Source organism: Balaenoptera acutorostrata, chromosome 3 (assembly GCF_949987535.1).
Source record: "Balaenoptera acutorostrata chromosome 3, mBalAcu1.1, whole genome shotgun sequence".
Classification (NCBI taxonomy): Eukaryota; Metazoa; Chordata; class Mammalia; order Artiodactyla; family Balaenopteridae; genus Balaenoptera; species Balaenoptera acutorostrata.
Genome location: NC_080066.1, coordinates 26225296 through 26247086, shown reverse-complemented (window position 1 = coordinate 26247086; position 21791 = coordinate 26225296). Strand labels below are relative to the sequence as shown.

Below are 21791 nucleotides of genomic sequence, written 5' to 3'. Positions count from 1 at the left end.
GTAAAGCAATGTGTTCAGCTAAGAACCAAAGTCCCCCGTCTGGTTCCTTGTGATTAGTTTCCTTGTGATTAGAAATGTCATTCGGTTTTATCAGGTCTCCGCGATTGTGCGGCCCTTGTTTTAGAGGCATGTGGAGTTGATCCTGGGGCTGCCTTTCAGGTGTGGCTCCCTGGGTTACAGGTGTGGAGGTTGATGTCCTCCAGCCTTGCAGGTAATACTGCTGTAATCAGTGCCACATATGTCAGAAACAGCGCCCTACTGTCAGCCTGTTCTGTGGGCTTTAGCCAGTCTTCCCTCGTGAGATGCCACCAAGGGCAGTTGGCAGAACTGGTAATCCCGACAAGCAGGACCCAGTGCCCCACCCATCTTCCACCAGCTCTCTCTTCCTTTCCCCTCCTCCATGCCTCCACCTTCCACCCCCCTCCCTGTGCTACCCTTATCCCTTTTCAGTTGTTATTAGGTAGAACTAAATCCTATTTTTGCTGTACACTCTTTGCTTTTTTAAAAGAAGCAAGGGACCCCTCTGACTCTCCAGAATAAAAAGGGGGGGAAAAAAGTAATGATTAGATTCTTTGAAGGTAGCTTGTGATGAATTTTTTCCTACAGCTCAATTAATTTCAGTTTTTTTAATCACCTGTTCGTGTTCTGCATGGTATAGATCCCCAGAGGCTCATAGGCAAAATCTCTTGCTCCCTGCGTGGCCCAATCTGGCCCTTTGGAAAAGTCTCCTCCAGGTCTCTGGAAACAGTAAGCATAAGAAGGGATTAGAGTAAACGCTTCACACATGTAAAATTAAACTTCACTCTCTTGTTTCTGTGTTTGGGAGAAAAGTATGAAACAAAAGAGAAACTGCATCAATGAGTCTTTTGCATCTTCACACTCACTCCGGAAAAGTCCTGCCAGTAATTCAAGTCCTTATAAAGCTTTGTAAACTATACAGCACCATGGATATAAAAATGAATGCAATTGTATTTATTAACCCCAGACTTGAGAAACAGAAGCAAGGTCATCTCTCTCTTTCCCTCCTAAGAGTAGAGTTGGAGCTTCCTTCCTTTTTGGGGCTCATGACCCTCACCTGCCCTGTTTCCAGATGCAGTTCCTGTGTCTGCTCCCTGAGAAGTGATCTCAGATCCTTCAGGGCCAGGATTTGTGTTTATGTTTGTTTGGGGTGTTGGTTTTGGGTTTTGGTGGGTTTTTTGGTATCCTCAGTGCCCAGCAGAGAACTGAAAATAGAATAACTGGTTAAAACAACAAAGAAAAAAGGATAGATGTATGGATATGGGAAGGAAGGATGGATGAATGGATGGAAAGTTGGATGGAAGGGAGGGAGGGAGGGGAAAGTGGACCAAGGGCTGAGAGAATGTTCTGCTTCTCATCTCGTCCAGTGCCCTGCCTCTACCACAGTAGAATGAGCCTCGGGATTTGGTGAAGAACAAGAAGCAGTGGGAGTGTTCTCTGTGGATCATGCAGAAAGCAGAGAGCTAAGTTACTTACACACCCAGCTCAGAGTTCAGCTGCCAGTTCTCATCTCTGAGGTCTGTGGTTCCTGAGAACTACACACCTGGAGACCAGCTGTTGGGAAGTCAAATTCTATATGGGGAAGAAACTATGTTTGTGAGAGAGAGACTTGTCACGAATCTCTCCTCCCTTTATTTGTGGTTTTGAGACATTAGGCTTTTAGGAGGCACCCTGTTTAGATGGGGCCAACTTAAGACATATTTGCATTCAAACTGCCAGAGATCACAAGACTTCGACTCCAACATAACATGGGCTTAGCTGTCGATGCCATATGGTACCCACACTGAGGAAAGAGGAAGCAAAGTCTCCGGGATCTGGAAGTCTTTTCCAGGCCATTACAGGGAGAACAGTCAATGCTGCAGGGCTGCCAAGGGTGGGAAAGCAGTCAGCCTGCTAGCGCTCCCGTGGGACAGCATAACTGTTCACAGCGTGAGCTGGTGAGCTTTGTGCCGGGAGCCAGGTTTAGGCTCATTTTCCCGAATAAAGGAACTCAAATGCTTAAACGTGAAGGGTGTTACCCCCAGAAAGAAAGCAGCCCAGGAGAGGAAATGGGCTTGCAAAGGCATCCTTTGTGTCTGCAAGAACTTGTTAAAAGATAAACTGAGGAATATTAAAAATTGTAAGAGTTTATTTGCGGAAACTGAGTCAAATCTAGCAGCATCCATCTAGCTGTACAAAATGAGAGACTTTGATAGGCCAGGGGGAGCCAGATTAAGGAAGTTATTTTAGGCAAAAAAAGCGGGTTGGTTACTGCAAGGTCACTTTTCTTTAGGGAGTACAGGGGTCTATCAGGCAGATTGTGTAACTAGTGCTGATCAGGTGGTTCCTGATTGACTCCTCTGGGTTCAGTTCTGGGAGAGTGGAAACTGTAATTATGTCTCGGTTTGGTGATGTGGGGCTTAGCATAAGTGGCTTTATTGGGGTCTGTTGTCTTGCTTTTAACAAATGCCAAAGCTCATCTAGGAGTATCGATGGGTCACCCCATGTAGCATCTCTGTGCAGGCGTCAGTGAAGGGCAGGAGGGAGGGAGGAGACTTCACCTCCTTTTCAGGAGACGAGGACACAGAAGCAGCCGGGAGACCCACTCTTTCCTGCCCCTCCCCTCGTTCCCACCTGCAGAGGTTGGGCAGTGCCCAGGAACCTGAGGCCAGTCTTCCTGCTGTGAAATGGTTCCTCCGGTTATAGGAACACACTTTGATCTCTCCAAAGGCTGGGATTTGGAAGCTGGGGACTTTGGAAGGTTCACAGTCATCCAGGGAGTAAGTCACACCAAAGCAGGAGAGGCCAAGCAATGGAAGGGATCTTACCCGACGTTTTCCTTCCGATGAGATGCAGGCCAGCCCTGGGAGCCACACAGCGCACAGCACGCTCAGGGCCTTTAAAGCCTAGTTTATCTAAGGAAGTAGCTGCAGCCTGTTTCCTCATCCATAAACGAGGTGGGTCAAAAAGAAGTGTTAGGGACTTACCTGGTGGCACAGTGGTTAAGAATCTGCCTGCCAATGCAGAGACACGGGTTTGAGCCCCGATCCGGGAAGATCCCACATGCCGCGGAGCAACTAAGCCCGTGAGCCACAACTACTGAGCCTGCGCTCTAGAGCCCGCGAGCCACAACTACTGAGCCCACGCACCTAAAGCCTGTGCTCCTCAACAAGAGAAGCCACCGCAATGAGAAGCACGTGCACCACAACAAAGAGTAGCCCCCGCTCACTGCAACTAGAGAAAGCCCGCGCACAGCAACGAAGACCCAACACAGCCAAAAATAAATTAATTAATTTTTTAAAAATGTGTCAGCACATATTGTGGAATGAATACAAGATCTTAGAACCCAAAACACGACCTCATTGCCAATAGGAAGCTGAGAGGGATTCTTAAACAGAATCCACTTAGTAACAGTCACACAGATCTCTCTCTTTTTTTAAGACAATTCTACCCTTTGTCCCTCCTCTGCATTAAATTTTTGTTATGAATAAAAATGCTGAAACACATGGAGAATAACACCCGTGTGTTATTACATGTATGTTAACCCATGTGTTATTACATGTATATTAATGCCACATACATATTCACCACCCAACATGAACAAATAGCAGCACTGTCATATTTGCTTCATGTCTTTTTCTTTTTAAACAAATGAAACCTCACAGAGTTGAAGTTCCCTTTGTTCCCATCCCCAAGTCACATGTCCCTTCCTCAGAGGTAACCACCGCGTGACACTGGCATGTGGGTTCCATGATGTGTGTTCACTACACACGGGTATTCTTAGATAGACTGTTTTGTATTTCGGTTTATACAAATGGATTCATACTACATGTAAATAAGGTTGGCAACATTTTTTCGTTTGCCATTATAATTTTTAGATCCATTAGTGGTAAGACATGTAACTCTAATTCATCTTAACTGTCACGGAGTGTAAGCATTATGCGAATATATGAATATCTTCTACAACTTCTCCCCTACTGATGGGGTCTTTCACTATGACAAACATTGCGGCACTAAACATCCCCACTCGTCTCCTTTTGATACATCTGAGCATTTCTTTAAGGTACATTCGCAAAAGTAGAAATACCAGGGGGAATTGGATGAAAGCGGTCAAAAGGTACAAACTTCCAGTTACAAGATAAATAAGTACTAGGGATGTAACGTACAACGTGATAGAGATAATTAACTGCTGTGCATTGTATGAAAGTCGTTAAGAGAGTAAATCCTGAGTTCTCATCACAAGGAAAAATATTTTTTCTCTATTTCTTTAATGTAACTGTATGAGATGATGGATATTCACTAAATCTAAGGTGGTCATCATTTCACGATGTACACCTTAAACTTATACAGTGCTGTATGTCAACTATATCTCAACAAAACTGGAAGGGAAAAAAAAACCCCAACAAGTAGAAATGCTGTGCACATGTGGTATAAGCACTTTGAACAGTACCATTTAACAGCTCTCCAAAACACACGTACCAATTTATATCCCCATTGGCAGTCTGTGAGTTCCCATTTACCTATACGATCTATCAACATTAAGTAAGTGTCAGACCTTTTCATTTTTGTCAAGATGTTGGTATATAACAGTATCATTTTGTTGAACTGCGTATTCAATAATTTGCATTTCTCTCATCATTAGTGACCATCCTTTCCTGTCATGGGACATTTGAGGTTTCCTCTTTTGTAAATTTCTTGTTCATAGTCTTTGCCTGTTTTTTTACTGGGTTGTTAATCTTTTTCTGAATGATTTATAAAACATCCTTATATATTTCAATCACCATATCAATGTTGCAAATGTCTTCTCCAAATCTGTTAGCTGCATGTTGAATTTTTTTTTAATTTTGTTGAAGTATAGTTGATTTACAGTGTTGTGTTAATTTCTGCTGTATAGCAAAGTGACTCGTTTATACACATATATATATTCTTTTTCATATTCTTTTCCATTATGGTTTATCACAGGATATTAAATATAGTTCCCTATGTGCACATTGAGTTTTAAAATGTAAACTGCGAGGACTTCTGAATCGATTACTCCTGAAATAGGTGGTCCTATCCCAAAGTCAGAAGAGAATCTTTTACATGGCTGTAAGATCTACACACATCAGCAAAGCCACAGAACAGTCACACATACAACTTTTACATTTGAGGAGCACGTCTCAGTTTTCAGGCATCTTCTAATCACCTAATTTTGGCCTCACAAAAACATCTGAGCCTAGCGGGGCCTCATTTTCTCATTGTTAAGATTCAGTGGTTGATCATCAACATCCTTTCAATGATCAAAGTCTGACCTTTGATCCCTCTCCTGCAGCTGGGAAGACCCAGGCTCAGACGGCTGGAGAGATGTCTTCAGCCTCACCCTACAGATGGGTCTAGACTGAAGGATCTTATGTCAATTACATCTCAGTAAAGGTGGGGAGGGGTAGGTACAGGAGGCCCTAGAATCTTAGTCATCTGATCCCTTGGGCAGGTTCTCTCCGCACGTGGGTGGCATTGAGACCAGCACCAGGGACAGAGAGGTGGGAAGATGGGAATGTGAGACAGACATCACCTGACCGTCCAAAACCCAGAGGAGATGACAGTGGCCCCTCTAACTCCCATAGGACGACGCTCACACACACACCCCCCAGTAAGAAAAGGGCCATGTGAACACAAGGATGGACTCTCTCCAACAACCTTTATTGAGCAGTGAGTATGGGGACCAGATTCTGCCCTGAGCACTCCACGTGTGGAAATGTTAGCAACTTTCATGGCTAGAGGCAAGTTCCTGTTAGAGATGAAAGGGCAGAACCCAACGCTCTTTTTAATTTTATTAGTACACGCAGATACACTGATTTACCCAGAACATGCATGTACACCTGCAGCCGAATGGGAGGGGCTCTTATCTCCACATACGATGAAGCACCATCGTAACAACAGCCAGAACCAAGGAGCTGGAAAATACCCACGGCTGCCAGCGTGGAACTTTCCACCAGATCTGGGCCCCACCCAGGTAGACCTGCCAAGAGGTGCCTCTGGTTGTGAGCACAACTGGCGTGACCTTGGCCCATCCCGGCTCACTCTACTCCCCACACTCCTGGGGGAATCTGGTGAGGTCACATTTCTGGGGACGATGGCTTCAGGCTTGACCCTCAAGAGGGTTCACAAGCGGCACCTTCTCCATTTCCCCTGAAACCAAATAGACCTCAACTACTTATACAGAAGTCCTCTAGTTTAACTCCCGGGTTTTGGGTTTGTTTTTTAAACTATGATATAGATCTTAAGCAGACAGATGCAGTCTGAACATACTACGTCATGTTACCTCATGGTTTATCATGTAGAATTACTTGTTTCTATTACTAAAGAAACAGATTGTGAAACAGTTTCTTTCCCTGCCTTGATGGTGAGTCACATTCTTAGCCAGTTCAAAACACTGAGGCAGTGCCTGAAGCATAACAGATGTTCCTTAAGTGTCCGCAAAATGCATGATTCCACGGTTGACAGTACCCACCAGGTGCCGGCGACCTCTTCTGCCAATTGCAGAGCTTCAAGGAATGAGCAAAACTTAGGGTGGGAAAAGGATTCATTTGGTAGCTGTAGAAAGAGATGAAAAACAATCTCTGAAGAGCTTCCTAACAGTGCTTCACATTGGATCACTACCCCTGGGAAGATGTGCTGAGATGCCTTCCTTTTACCTGTTGCTTTAGAGACTTGTTAACGAAACCTAAGTGTTACAGCGTATGTGTCTAAAAGTTTTTGCTTTATACACTTCTTAAAAGAATTGAGACCACAAAATAAAGAAAAACTTCCTAAGAAACACTGAGCTTATTGTGGGGAATAAAAAGCCTGAGGCTTCCCCACTAAGACCCGTACAAAGCCCCCCTGAGCGGTGGGTACACCTGGGCACAGGTGGGTCTCGGAAAGTGCCGACTGTGGCTTCAGAAAACAGCACCCAAGTGGCAGGCTGTCCCCAAAGTGGCGTCCCGGCCGCAGTCAGGACCCCCCTCCCAGAGGCCCACCCCTCTTCAGCACAGGTCCTCCTTTTGAACACCCAGGGCCACCTGGTGCTGAAGGAATCAGAGATGGTGCCTCCCGGGCGTGTGGAATCAGCATCAGGGCCCTGGACCCCCAGCCCCGCTGGGCTCCCTTGTGCTCCTGGGAGAGTCTTTCCTGACGATCCCTCCGAGGGAGGTCTGTGAAGAGAGACAACTGCACGGCCAGGAGGATGCCAGAGTTAGATTGAAGTCCCAGAAGGGCCAGCCCAGGGCCTTCCCAGGGCCTCAGAAACACCTGCCAAGGGTCTGCAGAGAAGACGAAACAGGACGGCCCGGAGGGACTCCAGTCCTCTACAGCAACAACATGACTTCAGGCACCCAGGGCAGAGCGACCCCGTGGCCCAACGCTGGGCTCAGCAAGGCCAGCAGCCCAGTGTCACCGGCCCACCCTGACCCCGTGTCTGCAGCTCAGTTGTAGGAAAGGTAGTCAATGAGCCGGGGAGGGATGTTCAACCTGGCAATTTTCTCCAGCCCCCTGACGCCAGCCGCCCTCCTCAGGCTCACCCTGCAGAGCTGGGACAGGCTCAGAGGTGTCTCTGGAAAAAGGGGACAAGACGCACGTGAGGTTAGCTTAAGGAAGAAGCACAGCACTTCAACTTAACAAGTACCAACATGGAACTGAAAACACCTCCCTTTTCCTGAAAAGAGGCTGAACCCTGAGTACCTTCTCTGGAAGGCAACCAGGAAGGACAAATAGGGACCAAGGACGGAAGATCAGGAAATGGAATTCAGGTCATGGCCACTGGGATTTCATTTTGTGAGCTTTTGGCTTTTGGGGTTTTGTGATTTATTTTTTTCCCCATAACGTTATAACTCAGCACACAGATTTGCCAGCAAAGCACTAATCTACAGCTAGTAGGCTTGTTTGTCAAACTTCCAGACAAATGAGGGCTGGGGGAGGGTTCGGGCGGGCAGTGCTGGCTGCCCGCCCCTGCTGTTCCAGGCCACAGGCTCTGCTCTGCTCCTGATCGCTGCAGGCCACAGGGACCCACGGAGAACTGACCCACAGGGGCAGATAGTCCACAAATGCACATCTTGGTGGCAGAGAGTCAGGGCCACAGGCCTGAAGATGAAGCCTGGAGCTATAGCTCACGAGGGATGCACACCAGGGCCAAAGAAGGAAAGTGCCTGGAGGTCCCTGGCAGCTGGGCCACGGGAATGTGAACAGAGCAGGGCCTGGCCTCGAAGGCTGCCTTTAGGACCATCTGTGTTTGATCAAAGTATAAATCAACCAAAGAGAGTATTCTCAACTTATGAAACATTATGAAAGACAAAGCTCTCTGAAAGAAAAATAAACAGAATTACTAGTGACATTCATTTTCCCACTTACTTCCTCCCCCAAATTATTTGAATGCAGGAAAAGAAACACCTTCTAGGAAATGTTTCCCCGATAGACGTGGATGGTAATTGCCTCTAAACTCATGATGGATTTTGGTTGGGTAAGGTTGGCAAAATGTGGAATTAATGGGCTTTTTTTCAACTGATAAGTGTTTGAAGGCCTCTTGTGACTGTAATTCTATGTAAACTCATTTAAAAATGTGTCCCAGAGAGGAGGTCTTGTCTTAGCCAGATGGTTTGTCTTTTGTTTCCTGAAGAGTGAGGGCTGCATCTATATCAACGGCCTCATAGGGACCCAGTCTGAGTCAAGAAACGACTGACTCAGAGATGAACTGATACATGATCGCAACAAAGCCTCCTGCACGAGGTTCCCCTGCAGACCTCAGTGCAGGCGTCACACGAACGACACACACTCACTCTCATAGTGCTCCAGGCACTTGGCGGAGGCACTGCTGCTCCATGTGTAGTCGGATGGCTTCCGCCCCCGGTTGTCCCGGGCATAGATGTTGCCTCCAAACTGGATGAGCATCTCGATGAGGTCCACGTTCTTCACCTTGGCTGCATGGTGCAGCGCCGTCTCGTGGAGCTTTGCCGCATTCACGTTGGCCCCTGCATGCAGGTCCGGAGCAGGAACAAACGTCACCAAGGAGCACAGGACACAAAAGGAGCAACCCCTCCCCAGGAACAAAATCAAGACTCTGCTGCAGCCTTTTCAAAACCTTCTTCAAAATCCAAAAGCACTGATTCCTTTTATTTTTCCTTAGGAAAAGAGAGCTAAAAAAGAATTATAACTGGAAACAACCAAAAAGAAGAAAAATAAGACAGAAACCTTCCCTGTGAGTTCAGAGGCTGCTCTAATGCCCTATGCTGTCTGTCCCCAGGTCCTGAGGCTCTGGAAGCTCAGGTGAGTTGCTCAAGCTCTCCTGCCGTCCTCCACGTGTACACACACACACACACACACACACACACCATGGACACACACACACAGGCACACACATGTGCTCATAGGTACACAGTTGCACACACCTCAGATACAGACATGCACTCAGGCACACACATCATGTGCATGCACACACCACGTACACAGGACAGTGGCTCTAAAAATGTGTGTTGTATGAATGAATGAACATTAAATATAAGAAATCTTTTACAAAAGGGAAGCTCAAAGGGAAAATAGGGTATGTTCCCCCCAAATTCCCTGAAGTTCAGATAGAGAGGAAGTATAGTAACTGTGAATTCAGCTCTGCCATCCACCTCACTCTCGGGATGATAGTAGACATTCAGAAAGATGCAAACAAGTAATAGCTAAACACAGCATTTTTAGACGCTTTTTCAAAATAAGATTTTGATAAAAATATGATTTGTGTAAAACACCGTTCTTAGGGTACGACCGTCACCATTCTATACAGTGGGGTCCCCTGGAGCCTCAGAATTTTTTTTAAGAAAATACCAACTTCTTTAAGGTCTGCTCCCAAGTGGATAAGGAGGTTACAAGAGAAAGGGGATAGGAGAAAAGTATTTTCAAGAAGCCAGCAAAGAGCCCAGCATCAGTGAAGATATTCCCTCAAATAACAGATTCAAATCACAATCATAAAATATTATCAAGGTGAGGCTTAAAAAAATCAGATCACCAGTATGTCACTGTGTAATAAGAAATTTTGAGGGTCAGAACAAGAGGAAATGAGGGGGTATAAGGCTATTAGATTTTCTAGTCCCACAGCTCAAAAATACTTAAAAACTTCTGCTTTCTGGTTTCTGACTTAAAATCATTTTAATCCCCTAGTAGAATATAAGAACTGTGTTCCTAAAGTAGTCTGTGTGATGCTAAGAAAATAGCAAGCATGCCAACACGCAACACACGTGAAGAAAAGCTACCCTACTTCCCAGAGCCAAAACTCAGACGGCAGGTCAGGAAAAAGAATCCCTCAGTTAGGAAGCAGGATAAATTACCTAATTATTTAACTTGGCAGATACGTATTACAAAAATAATAGTAAAAATCAATACATGAAATAAAAGAAGCATTTTCCCCACAATCTAACCAATATACCACATCAGGGGTTTCTTCCAATATTGCTGATACGAATAAGTAATGTTATAGTGTTGCAGTCATAATGCAAATATGAATTTGAACATTAAACTTGTAATGAAAAATAAGTTGCAAAGTCTGCAGAATCTGAAGCCCCTGTGGCTTCCTCTCAGGTCATTAATTCTCTCAATATTCTTGCCAATCGGGGAGGGAAAAGGCTGTCTCTATTTTAGGGATGGAGAAGGGTGGGTGGGGAAGCAGAGTCACTCTCAAGGTCAAGGAGAACCAGCACTGAACAGCTCTTCCCTCCCGCCCACTGTGGGTTCTCGGTACACAAGGCTTGGCGGCGTGACTGTTCCAAGGGACACACGGGATCTGTTTAAAATGTGCCTTGGTATCACTGGATTGGGCACAGAGAGAGGGCTGGTGACTAAGAGGGGCAGCTGGAAACAACGGACCAGAGCTTCCTGGAGCAACACGGGTGGGTCTCGAAAATTCAGGAATGGGTGAGCAAACAGGAAGGAGAGTCAAATCTATAACAACACCATTTACCGCGGTGAAAAATTCATGTCTCAACCAATAACACACAGATACTCATTAGAACGGTGGGATGGCGAGGGGGGCAGAGGAAAGAAGGGACGGAGAAGCCAGGGAGAAAGTGGCTTTGTGGGACTAACGATGACATTGCCTGGAACTGAGGACAAAAGCCAGAGCCAGCAAAACACCCAACACCACCTGGGCCTTAAAAATTCTCAATTCACGCATCAGAGAGAAGGGATCAGAGTTTGCTCATGATCAAAAGCCTGATTTCAAAGCAAAACAGGATTAGAGTGGATTCAGTAAAACCTCAGGGAACAAGGACAGGGGCTGTCACACGCCCACCAAGAACCCAGCACGACACTATGGAGAACAGTATGGAGGTTCCTCAAAAAACTAAAAATAGAGCTACCATATGACCCAGCAATCCCACTCCTGGGCATATAGCCAGACAAAACTCTAATTCAGAAAGATACATGCACCCCTATGTTCATTGCAGCACTATTTACAATAGCCAAGACATGGAAGCAACCTAAATGTCCATTGACAGATGAATGGATAAAGAAGGTGTGGTACATACATACAATGGAATACTACTCAGCCATGAAAAAGAATGAAATAATGCCATTTGCAGCAACATGGATGGACCTAGAGATTGTCATATTGAGTGAAGTAAGTCAGACAGACAAATATATGATATCGCATATATGTGGAATCTAAAAAAATGATACAAATGAACTTATTTACAGAAACAGAAATAGAGTCACAGATGTAGAAAACAAACTTACGATTACCAGGGGGAAAGGGAGTGGGGAGGGATAAATTGGAAGATTGGGACTGACACATACACAATAATATATATAAAATAGATAACTAATAAGGACCTACTGTATAGCACAGGGAACTCTACTAAATACTTTGTAATGGCCTATATGGGAAAAGAATCTAAAAAAGAATGGATATATGTATATGTATAACTGATTCACTTTGCCGTACACCTGAAACTAACAACATTGTAAATCAACTACACTCAAATAAAAAAATTTTTAAATATACATATATATAAAAATAGAACCCGACACAATGCCTGGGACAGGGTGGCAAGCACAGGGGCTTGGGATTTGCTCGCTGAGACAACAGCAGAGACGTGAGGGACCAGCACTGCTGGGAAGGTGGACGCCCCTTCTGAACACTCCCAGCACGGTTAAATATTTACTGCCGGGGACCAGATTAAAAGTTACTTCACCAGAAATAACTGGATTTTCACCCCCTTGGCTGCAATCCTCTGCAAAAATAATCCGCAGCTTGGCAGCTTGACCTCGCTGCCAACAGAAAGCCTCTGTGTCCACCCCGGGGGGCACCACGTGGCCCCGACGGCTCTGCTCCTCCTGCAGGGCCAGGACCCTCTCCAAAATCGCGTGCAAAAGCACCTGCACGTGTGTTTTTCTAGAGATGTGGTCCATGCTTTCATCAGATGTTCCAGCAAAAAGTGACAAATCACTACTCTAAAAAGAAAGCATATGCTGTCCTCTTCTCTCTACTTTTCTGTATGTTTGAGATTTTCCATAATTAAAAAGTAGTTTTCTTTAAGAAGAAAAGAAGAATGCATGTGATCTAGGAAGGGGTGTCAAGGAGACCATCTGAGATTACAACAGAATCAGGGATGAAATCTGGAGCTGGTGGTAGACACTGACACCTCAGGAACCTGCCCCAGGGGAAATCTCCTCAGCCCTCACTCCCAGGGGATGGAAACTCCCTTTGTAACCATCGGATCCCCTGCTTAAGGCCGTCGTGGACATCATGGCTGCCTCCCACCCAGGAGCTGCACCCTGCGGTGTGGAGCAGGGGTCCCGGGGCAGGGGTCCTGGGGCAGGGCTGGGCCCTGACTGGGTGAATCCCTCTCCTCAACCCAGGCCCCAGCCACTCAGAATGTGGCAAAATCCGGCCAAAGGGACGGGATAAGTTTTGGACTCGAACCCAGTTCAGGCCGATGGAACACAGGGAGGTGTGAGGGGGGAGTTTAGCTCTTCTGAGGTGAGGAAGCCATCAGAAGCCTCAAGAGTCAAGAATCTGCATTTTAGCCAAACTCTGCTGCTGCAGCCATTTCTCCCCTACTAGGGACGCCAGGCATGGGATAAAGGGAACGGTGAGGAAGGCAGAGATGTAAGATTCAGAGGAGGTGAGTTCTTGCTGACACTGCTGAACCCCCCGCGTCAGAGAGACTCTGAAATCTGCTCTAGTTCTGATCCTTTCGGTTACTGAACCTGGAAACTCCCTCACCCAGGGGCCGGGGGAGCTGGTTTCCTCCTTCCTACAAAGGAGTCATCACTTACACAGGGTCCTCAGGACACAGAAAGGACAGTGGGTTACACCACTCGCTTGATCCTCTCCCCTCCAACCACGAGAAAGGAACCAGAGAGAAAACAGATGAAGGTGTGCTGTACATATGCACACCAGGCACCCTGCAGAGGGTGGCTGTGCTATGAAATTTTTATTTTAATAAGCTCAACAGAAACAATAGGTAGATGCCGTGGACAGAAACGGGATCCATCCATGCCATGAGCGACTCGGCTGGAAGACCCACTGTTTCTAATCTAGATATTTAATCTTTGCATAAAAAACAAAAACTACCCCAGTGACTAACCTTACACAAAATGAAGCGTGTTCACTGAAAAGACTTAGAAGTGGCACATTAAAGTGAAAAAGACTCAGTAGTAGAAAACTGTATATAACTGATGCTCAAAAGACCGTCATCTGGAAAGAATTCATCCTCTATTTCTGAACCATTTTGGTTTTTCCCTAGGTTGCCCCCAGAATGGACAAGATGGCTGAGCTAAAATGTTCCCTCAACAAAACATTTAAGTTGGGGGCTTCCCTGGTGGCACAGGGGTTAAGAATCCGCCTGCCAGTGCAGGGGACACAGGTTGAAGCCCTGGTCCGGGAAGATCCCACATGCCGCAGAGCAACTAAGCCCGTGTGCCACAACTACTGAGCCTGTGCTCTAGAGCCCACGAGCCACAACTACTGAAGCCCACGTGCCACAACTACTGAAGCCCACACACCTAGAGCCCGCGCTCTGCAACAAGAGAAGCCACCGCAATGAGAAGCCCGCGCACCGCAATGAAGAGTAGCCCCCGCTCACCACAACTAAAGAAAGCCCACGTGCAGCAACGAAGACCCAATGCAGCCAAAAGTAAGTAAATTAATTAATTTAAGAAAAAAAAGAATGCATTAGATGTGACCCTACTTTATAAAGAGAATCTTGAAAAAAAAAAATTTAAGTTGGGTTCATAATAACTCCTTGCCCATAGCCACTTTGGCTACATTTTAAAACTTCTGTGGTAGACAGGTCCTGACTCTAGCTTCAGTTGGGCAGGTTGTTTGTTTGTTTTTAATAAATTATTTTTGGCTGTGTTGAGTCTTCGTTGCTGCGCGCGGGCTTTCTCTAGTTGTGGCGAGCAGGGGCTACTCTTCGTTGTGGTGAGCGGGCTTCATTGCGCAAGCTTCTCTTGTTGCGAAGCCCGGGCTCTAGATGAATGGGCTTCAGTAGTTGTGGCACGTGGGCTCAGTAGTTGTGGCTCGCAGGCTCTAGAGCGCAGGCTCAGTAGTTATGGCGAACAGGCTTAGTTGCTCCGTGGCGTGTGGGATCTTCCCAGAACAGGGATCGCACCCGTGTCCCCTGCATTGGCAGGTGGATTCTTAACCACTGTGCCACGAGGGAAGTCTCTTGGGTTATTTTTATTTTGTTTTTGTTTTTCACCGTGGGAACCTCTCTATCCTTAGGACACCTGACAGCCTCCTGGATCCTGACGCAGCTGACTCGCTTCCCCTGGTCCCCATCTCCTGATTCAGACCAGGCAAGCCTTGGGGACAATCCCCTGCGGCTGCCAAAAATAATCATTCGCGTTCGTTGAGCACCTACTGTGCAGCAAGTACTGTGGAAATGTTATCATGAATCCTCCCAACAGTCCTGCAAAATAGGTTTTATTGTCCAGTTTTATAGATGCAGAAACTGAGGCCCAAGGACTCAGCTGACAAGTGGGAGAACCAGCTGCAAACCTGGGCTGCCTGACTGCACCAGTCAGCTCTCTGCCAGCTCGCAGCACAGGTGAACACAATGCACCTGCAGTGAGCCGAGCAGGTATAAACATGACGCACCTGCGTTGAGCAGCATTTTGACACAGTCCAGATGCTCCCGGGCACAGGCCACGTGCAGAGGGGTCCCAAAGTGGCAGTCGTGCGCTTCCAGGTTGGCCCCAACATCAATAAGAAGCCTCACACACTCAGAACTTCCTTAAAAGAAATGGAGACGGAGGAAAGGCATCGTATCACATATATTTGAAGTAACAGGCTTGGCAGACACGCGGCTGCTGGAGCAGGTGAGCCCCGAGCTTGGCGGCAGCAGGAGGGAAGGGAAGTGGGCCTGCATCCTGACCAGGAGCAGTGGGTCCTGGACACGGGGTGGGTGTCCTTCCCCGGGGAGCTCAGTGGCCCCCCGAGCTCACCAGGCAGTGGGAGAAACGGAGGGAGGGCACGGCCGGCACCCGTGCTGGGAGAACACAAAGTTGGGCTCACCAGCTGTGGACGCAGAGAAGGCTCCTCACTGCTCTCCAGCCTTCGGGGGAAAAGGAAGGGTCTCCCCACCTCCAGCTGCCCCCAAGCTGTGTCAGGAACGCCAAGCCACCTGGATGAACTTCCCTAAACTTCCCCACTGCTCGGGTCCCCCCCCCACCCCACTCCCAGCAGACGCCTTTCTGGCCTCTTTCCCGGCTCCTCTACGGCGTCTTTAACTCCGGTTTGGGGTCAGGCTTCATCCCATCCCAGACTCCATCCTCTCTCATCCCTTGATCGTGCTTGGCTGTTGGCACCGACTCTCCACCTCCAGCCCTGAAACCCAGCCCCACCTCCACCACCGGGCGCTGGCCCTTCTCGGGTGGACATGCCTCCCACGACAGGGTCCTCCCCCGACTCCCCAGCCAGCCTCCTCCTCACCCTGAGTTGGTCTTGACGCCGTGCTCTCCTCTCCCTCACGTCAAATCCCATTGATTCTTCCCTCAAAGCTCTGCACATGAATCCATCCCACCTGGGCTCCAAGAGCTTTGCACTTGGGTCACTGCGATGGCCCCCAGCTCATCTCTTCATTTCCAGGATATCCCCCCCGCCATTTCATATTGAAGGGCAGCAGAATATGCCACCCCAAAATATGCCACTTTGGCATAAGGACTATTTGGAGCTGAAGACAAGAAGCAGCAGATACAAGAAAAGCTCTTTTGTCTTCCCCCATTTGTCTAAAAGCAGGACATAAATGTATAAAGGTGTCCCCTCCCGTCTCTACCAGGAAAGACAGAAGTTAACCACCAGGGACAACTCTAGACCCTGATCAGGCCAGAGCCGGCACCAGAGGAGTCCACACCGCAAATCTTACTAACTGGCCTTTGTCTCCCAGGAGTTCCCCGCTGTATTTGCCTTCATATAACTTACCATCCCTAGAAGCTCATCGTCCTTTTCCTTGGTCTTGTGCCTGCTCGACAGAATTACTGCTCTTTGTTAAGATGCTACATAAACCCCAATTCTAACGACCCTTTGCCTGAGCTCTCCCGTGTGTATGTGCAATGCACACAATAACTTCCACTTGTTTTTCTCTTGTTAATTGGTCCCTTGTCAGTCTCATCGGCAGGGCCCCCCCCAATGAACCTAAGATAGGTGAAGGAAGAAAAATAAACTTCCCTCCACTACTCTGTACATGGATGGCCACTAAAACCTTTCAAAAATGTGTTCTTATCATTCAGCATCTGCTCAAAAACCTTCAGAGCTGTCTGTAGCAATTCCCAGTGCCTGTGGGCGACCAAGGTGACCTAACTGTGGGATTCGGGGTGAGGGCAGCAAAGACTGGCCCTGTGTGCAGCCGTGGAAGAGCCCACACCCCGCACCCTAACAAATGCAGCGAAGACGAACACTGCGCCGACCAAAGCACAAGACACAAGTGTGCAAACCTTGCTCAAAACAGTCGAACCCAAAATCCCTGGTCTGTCATCTGAAACACTGCCCACCAGCTGGCCTCGCCCCAAATTTCCAGTTCTGCCTGTTATAGCTCCTCTACTGGGTGCGTCTGACCCAGCAAGGCTGGAGCAGCCTTATCCTCCCACTGTCTGAAATCCACCTGTTCTCAGAGGGCAGGTGAAAACCCACCTGCTCCCTGAGCCTCGAGGACCAGCTCTCGGCTCCTCTGAGAGTGCCTGCCTGGGGGTGCGTCTGGGCCTCATCTCCCCACAAGATCAGGGGCCTGCAGGGCAGAACGACAGCAGCCACTAAGTGAGCGGCTGCCAAGGGCACCCATTTCCAGGGTTAGCATCTGAAAGGCACCAAATCAGCTAGAAATAGAACCCTACCTTCAGCCCCCAGCCCTGGGTGAGGACTGTATCTCCAGGAGGAAAAGCGTCAGATTCCACGGCTGACGGACCAAGAGCCAGACCCAGCCTGGGAGCCCCGCTTCACCAGCGGATGGCTTCCCCTCCTGGCCATCACCGCTACCCGACTCACCACTCATACAGGCCTCGTGCAGCGGGGATGCCGTGTACAGGGGCGGGTTGACCTTGGCCCCGTGGGAGAGCAGGAGCTTCACGCACTCGATGCTGCCCGAGGCACAGGCGTCACAGAGCGGGGTGCTGCCATCGATGTTGCGGGCGTCCACCTTGAGGGGGGAGGAAACGAGCATCAGAGGGCAGAGGGCAAGGTACAGGCCATTCGCCTTCTCATCCTGATGCACGTTCATCTTTGAGACACCACGTAGTTTTTCGAAGTTCTTAGGTTTTCTATTACGTGCCGAGGTGCCGTGCCAGGCAAAGGGGGTTCAGAGACAGAAAGTAGGGCATGTCTACTGGCCGCCTGAGTACAGCGGGTGTGCAACTGGGGGCCTTTTTTTAACTCAGCCTCACTCCGGCCACCACCCCAACACCTAATAAGCACAGGCAGGGTATGAAAACGGGCTTTAACTCCAGCCTCAGCTAGGAGGAGTGCCTGAAACTGTTTAACGTGCCTCCTCTAGTTGGAAAATCATAAGGCAGGAAAAGGCAACTCCCCAAACTGGCAGATTCTGCTTAGAATTTGTCCAAATTCAGCTGTTTACTTGGGTTCATGCTGAAGCTTGTTCCATTTCCTGTGAAACCACCTTCATAGCCAAGTTCTGGGAAGAGTGAGCAGAGCACAGCCTTCCCTTCTTCCTCACCCCCCACCGCTGTCCCACGGCAGCTCCTATCAGCTCACCCAGCCAACTGGTAAATACCCAGAAATTCCACCAGCTGGTTACCAGATACCATATGCTGGGGGCTCCACATGGGCTGTGGTGTGAGTACATATACTAGGGGAAAGCAGCGAATGTTCTTGTTTGTTTTACCTGTCCTTCCAGAGCTAGTCTGCCAGCATCCCACTTAGTCATCCTGCTCTCCGAGCCCAAAAGACTCCTGCCGCCAAGGCCCCGCCAGCCCGGTAGGCAGCCCGCCTCTGTGTCCACAGCCTGCCTGCCCACGTGCAGAGCAGAGCATGCCATCGCTTTGCTAACCCGGCCTTCTCTTCCACCACCAGTGACCTCCCGACAGCCAGGTCCACGAGCACCCTCACTGGTCCTCCGGGTGTGGTTGCCATGGAGACCAGCCCTCCCTCCTCCTTCGGCCCCTGCTACAGCCCACTCTGGTTTCCCCCTTCCTCTCCTTCTCAGCCTCCTGCGGTGGTTTCCTTTCTTCCCATGTGTTGCATAACACAGAACGCTCTTCCCAAGCCTCCTTCCCTGTGGAGCTGGTCCCACCAGTCTGGGGACCATGCTGTGGGTGGCTCACCTGGGCCCCGGCGGCCAGCAGCAGCTGCACGCACTGCGCCTGGCCCTGCAGGCTGGCCGCGTGCAGGGGCGTGATGGAGTCCACCATGACCTGGTTGACGCAGGCCCCACTCTCGATCAGCTGCTGCAGCTGCCGGGTCTCCCCCCGCTGGGCTGCCTCGTGCACGGGGGTGCGCTCCACCCAGAAACCTGGAAAGAAACACATGCGGTGCTAAGAGCACGCCACTTCTGTCCAGGTCAGATGAACCCCAGGACCCTTTACGAAACCCAAGCCATTGTATACACGATGGTGTAATTGGTCCAAACACCCCTACTCAAAATCCTTGAGTGATCCCCACTGACCATGGGTGGAGTCCAAGTCTTTGGTGAGGCCTACAAGGTCCTTCATGATCTGGAGCTTGCTCACCTCCTTGACCCATCTGCCACCACTGCCCTACACAAGCCCGCTCTCCAGCCACACAGCTGGCTCACCGTGGCCCCCTGCCCTTGCACACCTGCATCTCTGCATATATTCTCTCTGCCTGAGAAGCCCACCTTTGCCCCCACCCCGATCATCCATTTTGCATCTCCTGTTTAGATGCTATGTCATCCACGTGGACCCATTTGAAATATCTCCTTCTCCGGAAGACACGTCTCCCACAACACTGACATCTACATGCTTATAATGCAGCAACTTGTACTATTCCCCCTCCTGGCCTGGGAGAGCCTTCAAAGTAGGGACTTGATTTAATTATTCAATTTTAGCAGAAATCTCAGGATTTCCTACATACAAAATCATGTCATATGCATTTAGATAGAGGTAGCTTTGCTTCTTCCTTTCTAATCTGAATGCCTTTTCTTTTTCTTGCCTAACTGCCTTGGTTTGAACGTCAAGCCCCACATTGACCAAAAGTGCCGAGAGGCACCTCCTGCCGTGTTCCTGGTCCTGGAGCTTTGTCCTTCACCACGAACCATCATGTGAGCTGTGGGTTTTCACAGATGCCCTTTATCTGGTCAAGGAAGTTCTCTTCTATTTCTAGTTTGTTGAGTGTTTTTATCATGAGAGGGTGTTGCATTTTGTCAAGTACTTTATCTGCATCTATTGCAAAGATCATGCTGGCTTTTTTTCCTTAATTCTGTCAAAATGCTGTATTACACTGATTGATTCTCAGATGTTAAACCAACCATGCATCCCTGGGATAAATTCCACTTGGTCATGGTGTATAATCTTTTTATACATTGCTCAATTTGGTTTGTGCATATTTTGAGAATTTGGGGGTCTACATTCATGTCATTTTTCTTGTGATTGATGTATTTGTCTGGTTTTGGCATCAAAGTAATACTGGACTCAGAGAATGAGTTGGGAAGTATTCTCTCTTTTAATTTTTGGAAGAGTTTATGAAGAATTGGTATTAAATCTTTAAATATTTGGTCAAATTCATCTGTGAAGACATCTGGGCCTGAGCTTTCATTTATTTAAGTTTTTTTAATAATTCAGTCTCTTCATTTGTTATAAATCTATTCAGACTTTTTTTTTTTGAGTCCGTTTTGGTAGTTGGTAGTTTGTCTTTTTAGGAATTTGTCCACTTAATGTACATTATCTAATTTGTTGGCATACAATTTGTTATGGACTGAACTGTGCCCCCTGCCACAAAATCCATATGTTGAAGCCCTAACCCCTAGGACCTCAGAATGTGACTGTATTTGGAGATGTAACTTAATTACAGAAGGAATTAAGTTAAAGTGAGGCCATTAGTGTGGGCCCTAATCCAATCTGACTGGTGCCCTTATAAGAAGAGATTAAGACACACAGACACCAGGGATGAGTATGAACAAAGGAAAGACCATGTGAGGACATGCAAGAAGGCGCTGTCTGCAAGCATAGGAGAGAAGCCTCAGGAGAAATCAAGCCTGCTGGCACCTTGATCTTGGACGTCCAGCCCCCAGAACCTGAGAAATAAATGTGTTGTTTAAGCCTCCAGTCTGTGGTGTTCTGGTATGGCAGCCCAAGCAGACTAATAAACAATTGCTCATAGTATTCCCTTATAATCATTCTATGTCTGTAATGTCCATAATATCCCCTCTTTCATTGCTGATTTTGTAATTTGAGTCTTTTTTTCCCCGCCTTGGTCAGTTTAACTAAAGGCTTGTCAATTTTGTTGATCTTTTCAAAGAACCAACTTCTGTTTTGTTGATATTCTGCATTGTTTTTCTATTCTCTACTTCATTAATTTCCTCTCTAATCTTTATTATTTCTTTCCTTCTGCTTTCTTTAGGTTTAGTTTGCTTTTCTATTTCCAATGTCTTAAGATGAAAGGTTATTAGTTATTGATTTGAGCTGTTTCTTCTTTTTTTAATGTAAACGTTTACAGCTATAAATCTCCTCTAAGTATGGCATGAGTTGCAGCTTATAAGTGTTGGTATGTTACCTCTTCATTTTCATTCATCTCAAACTATAATTATTTATTTTTGCATTCCAACCTCGTAAAATACATGTTCAACAACGATGTGTTAAGAAATAAACAAAGGCACGACTCCTCTCCCAAAAAGCAGTAAAATTCTCTAACATCCCCCCTTTCTTCCACAATGCCTTACCTCTCCCCCTCCCCCCCTCCCCTGCCCTCAGCTCTAGAGAACCAGGTGCACGAGATGCAGCACCCTGACCTCCCATGTTTTAGCCAATGGTTCTCAAACTGGAGCTTCCATCAGCCTCGCCTGGAGGGCTTGTGAAATCGCAGGCTGCTGAGCCCCACCCCCAAAGCTGAGTCAGGGGTCCTGGTGGGGCCTGGGAATCTGAGTTTCTAAAAAGTGCCCAGACGATGCTGATGCAGCTGGTCTGGGGACCACACTTGAGAACCGACACCACTTCTCCCTCTGAACAAAGCTCCCTTCTCTCCCCACCTCTGGCCTCTCTATCTCACCCCCCACCCCTCCCTGCTCATCCTAGATAACGCCTACTTGTTCCTTTCCTGACTGAAGTGCAGTGGCCAGGTTTGCAGGAGGCCTTGCCCAGCCTCAGCCCCATCTGCGCTGGGTGAGCCCCTCGTC

General features: G+C 47.9%; 1 protein-coding gene across 7 annotated transcripts in view; it reads right to left on the bottom strand.

Moving 5' to 3' along the window:
• Positions 1-21791, bottom strand: part of ASB13 (ankyrin repeat and SOCS box containing 13) — a 41435-nt gene that overhangs the window by 8170 nt on the left and 11474 nt on the right. Inside the window, exons 2-8 of one of the 7 annotated variants that reach the window (XM_057543272.1) lie at positions 18766-18953; positions 17474-17624; positions 15092-15226; positions 8787-8978; positions 7536-7567; positions 7038-7185; positions 6542-6570 (exon numbers count right to left, since the gene is read on the bottom strand). In XM_057543272.1, coding sequence (XP_057399255.1) covers positions 6560-6570; positions 7038-7185; positions 7536-7567; positions 8787-8978; positions 15092-15226; positions 17474-17624; positions 18766-18953 — 857 coding nt within the window. In that variant the 3' untranslated portion in view covers positions 6542-6559. Of the gene's footprint in view, positions 1-657; positions 739-5130; positions 6571-6818; positions 7568-8786; positions 8979-15091; positions 15227-17473; positions 17625-18765; positions 18954-21791 lie in introns of those variants that run through there. The other 6 variants (XM_057543271.1, XM_057543269.1, XM_007167447.2 and 3 more) reach the window with 6 other exon arrangements.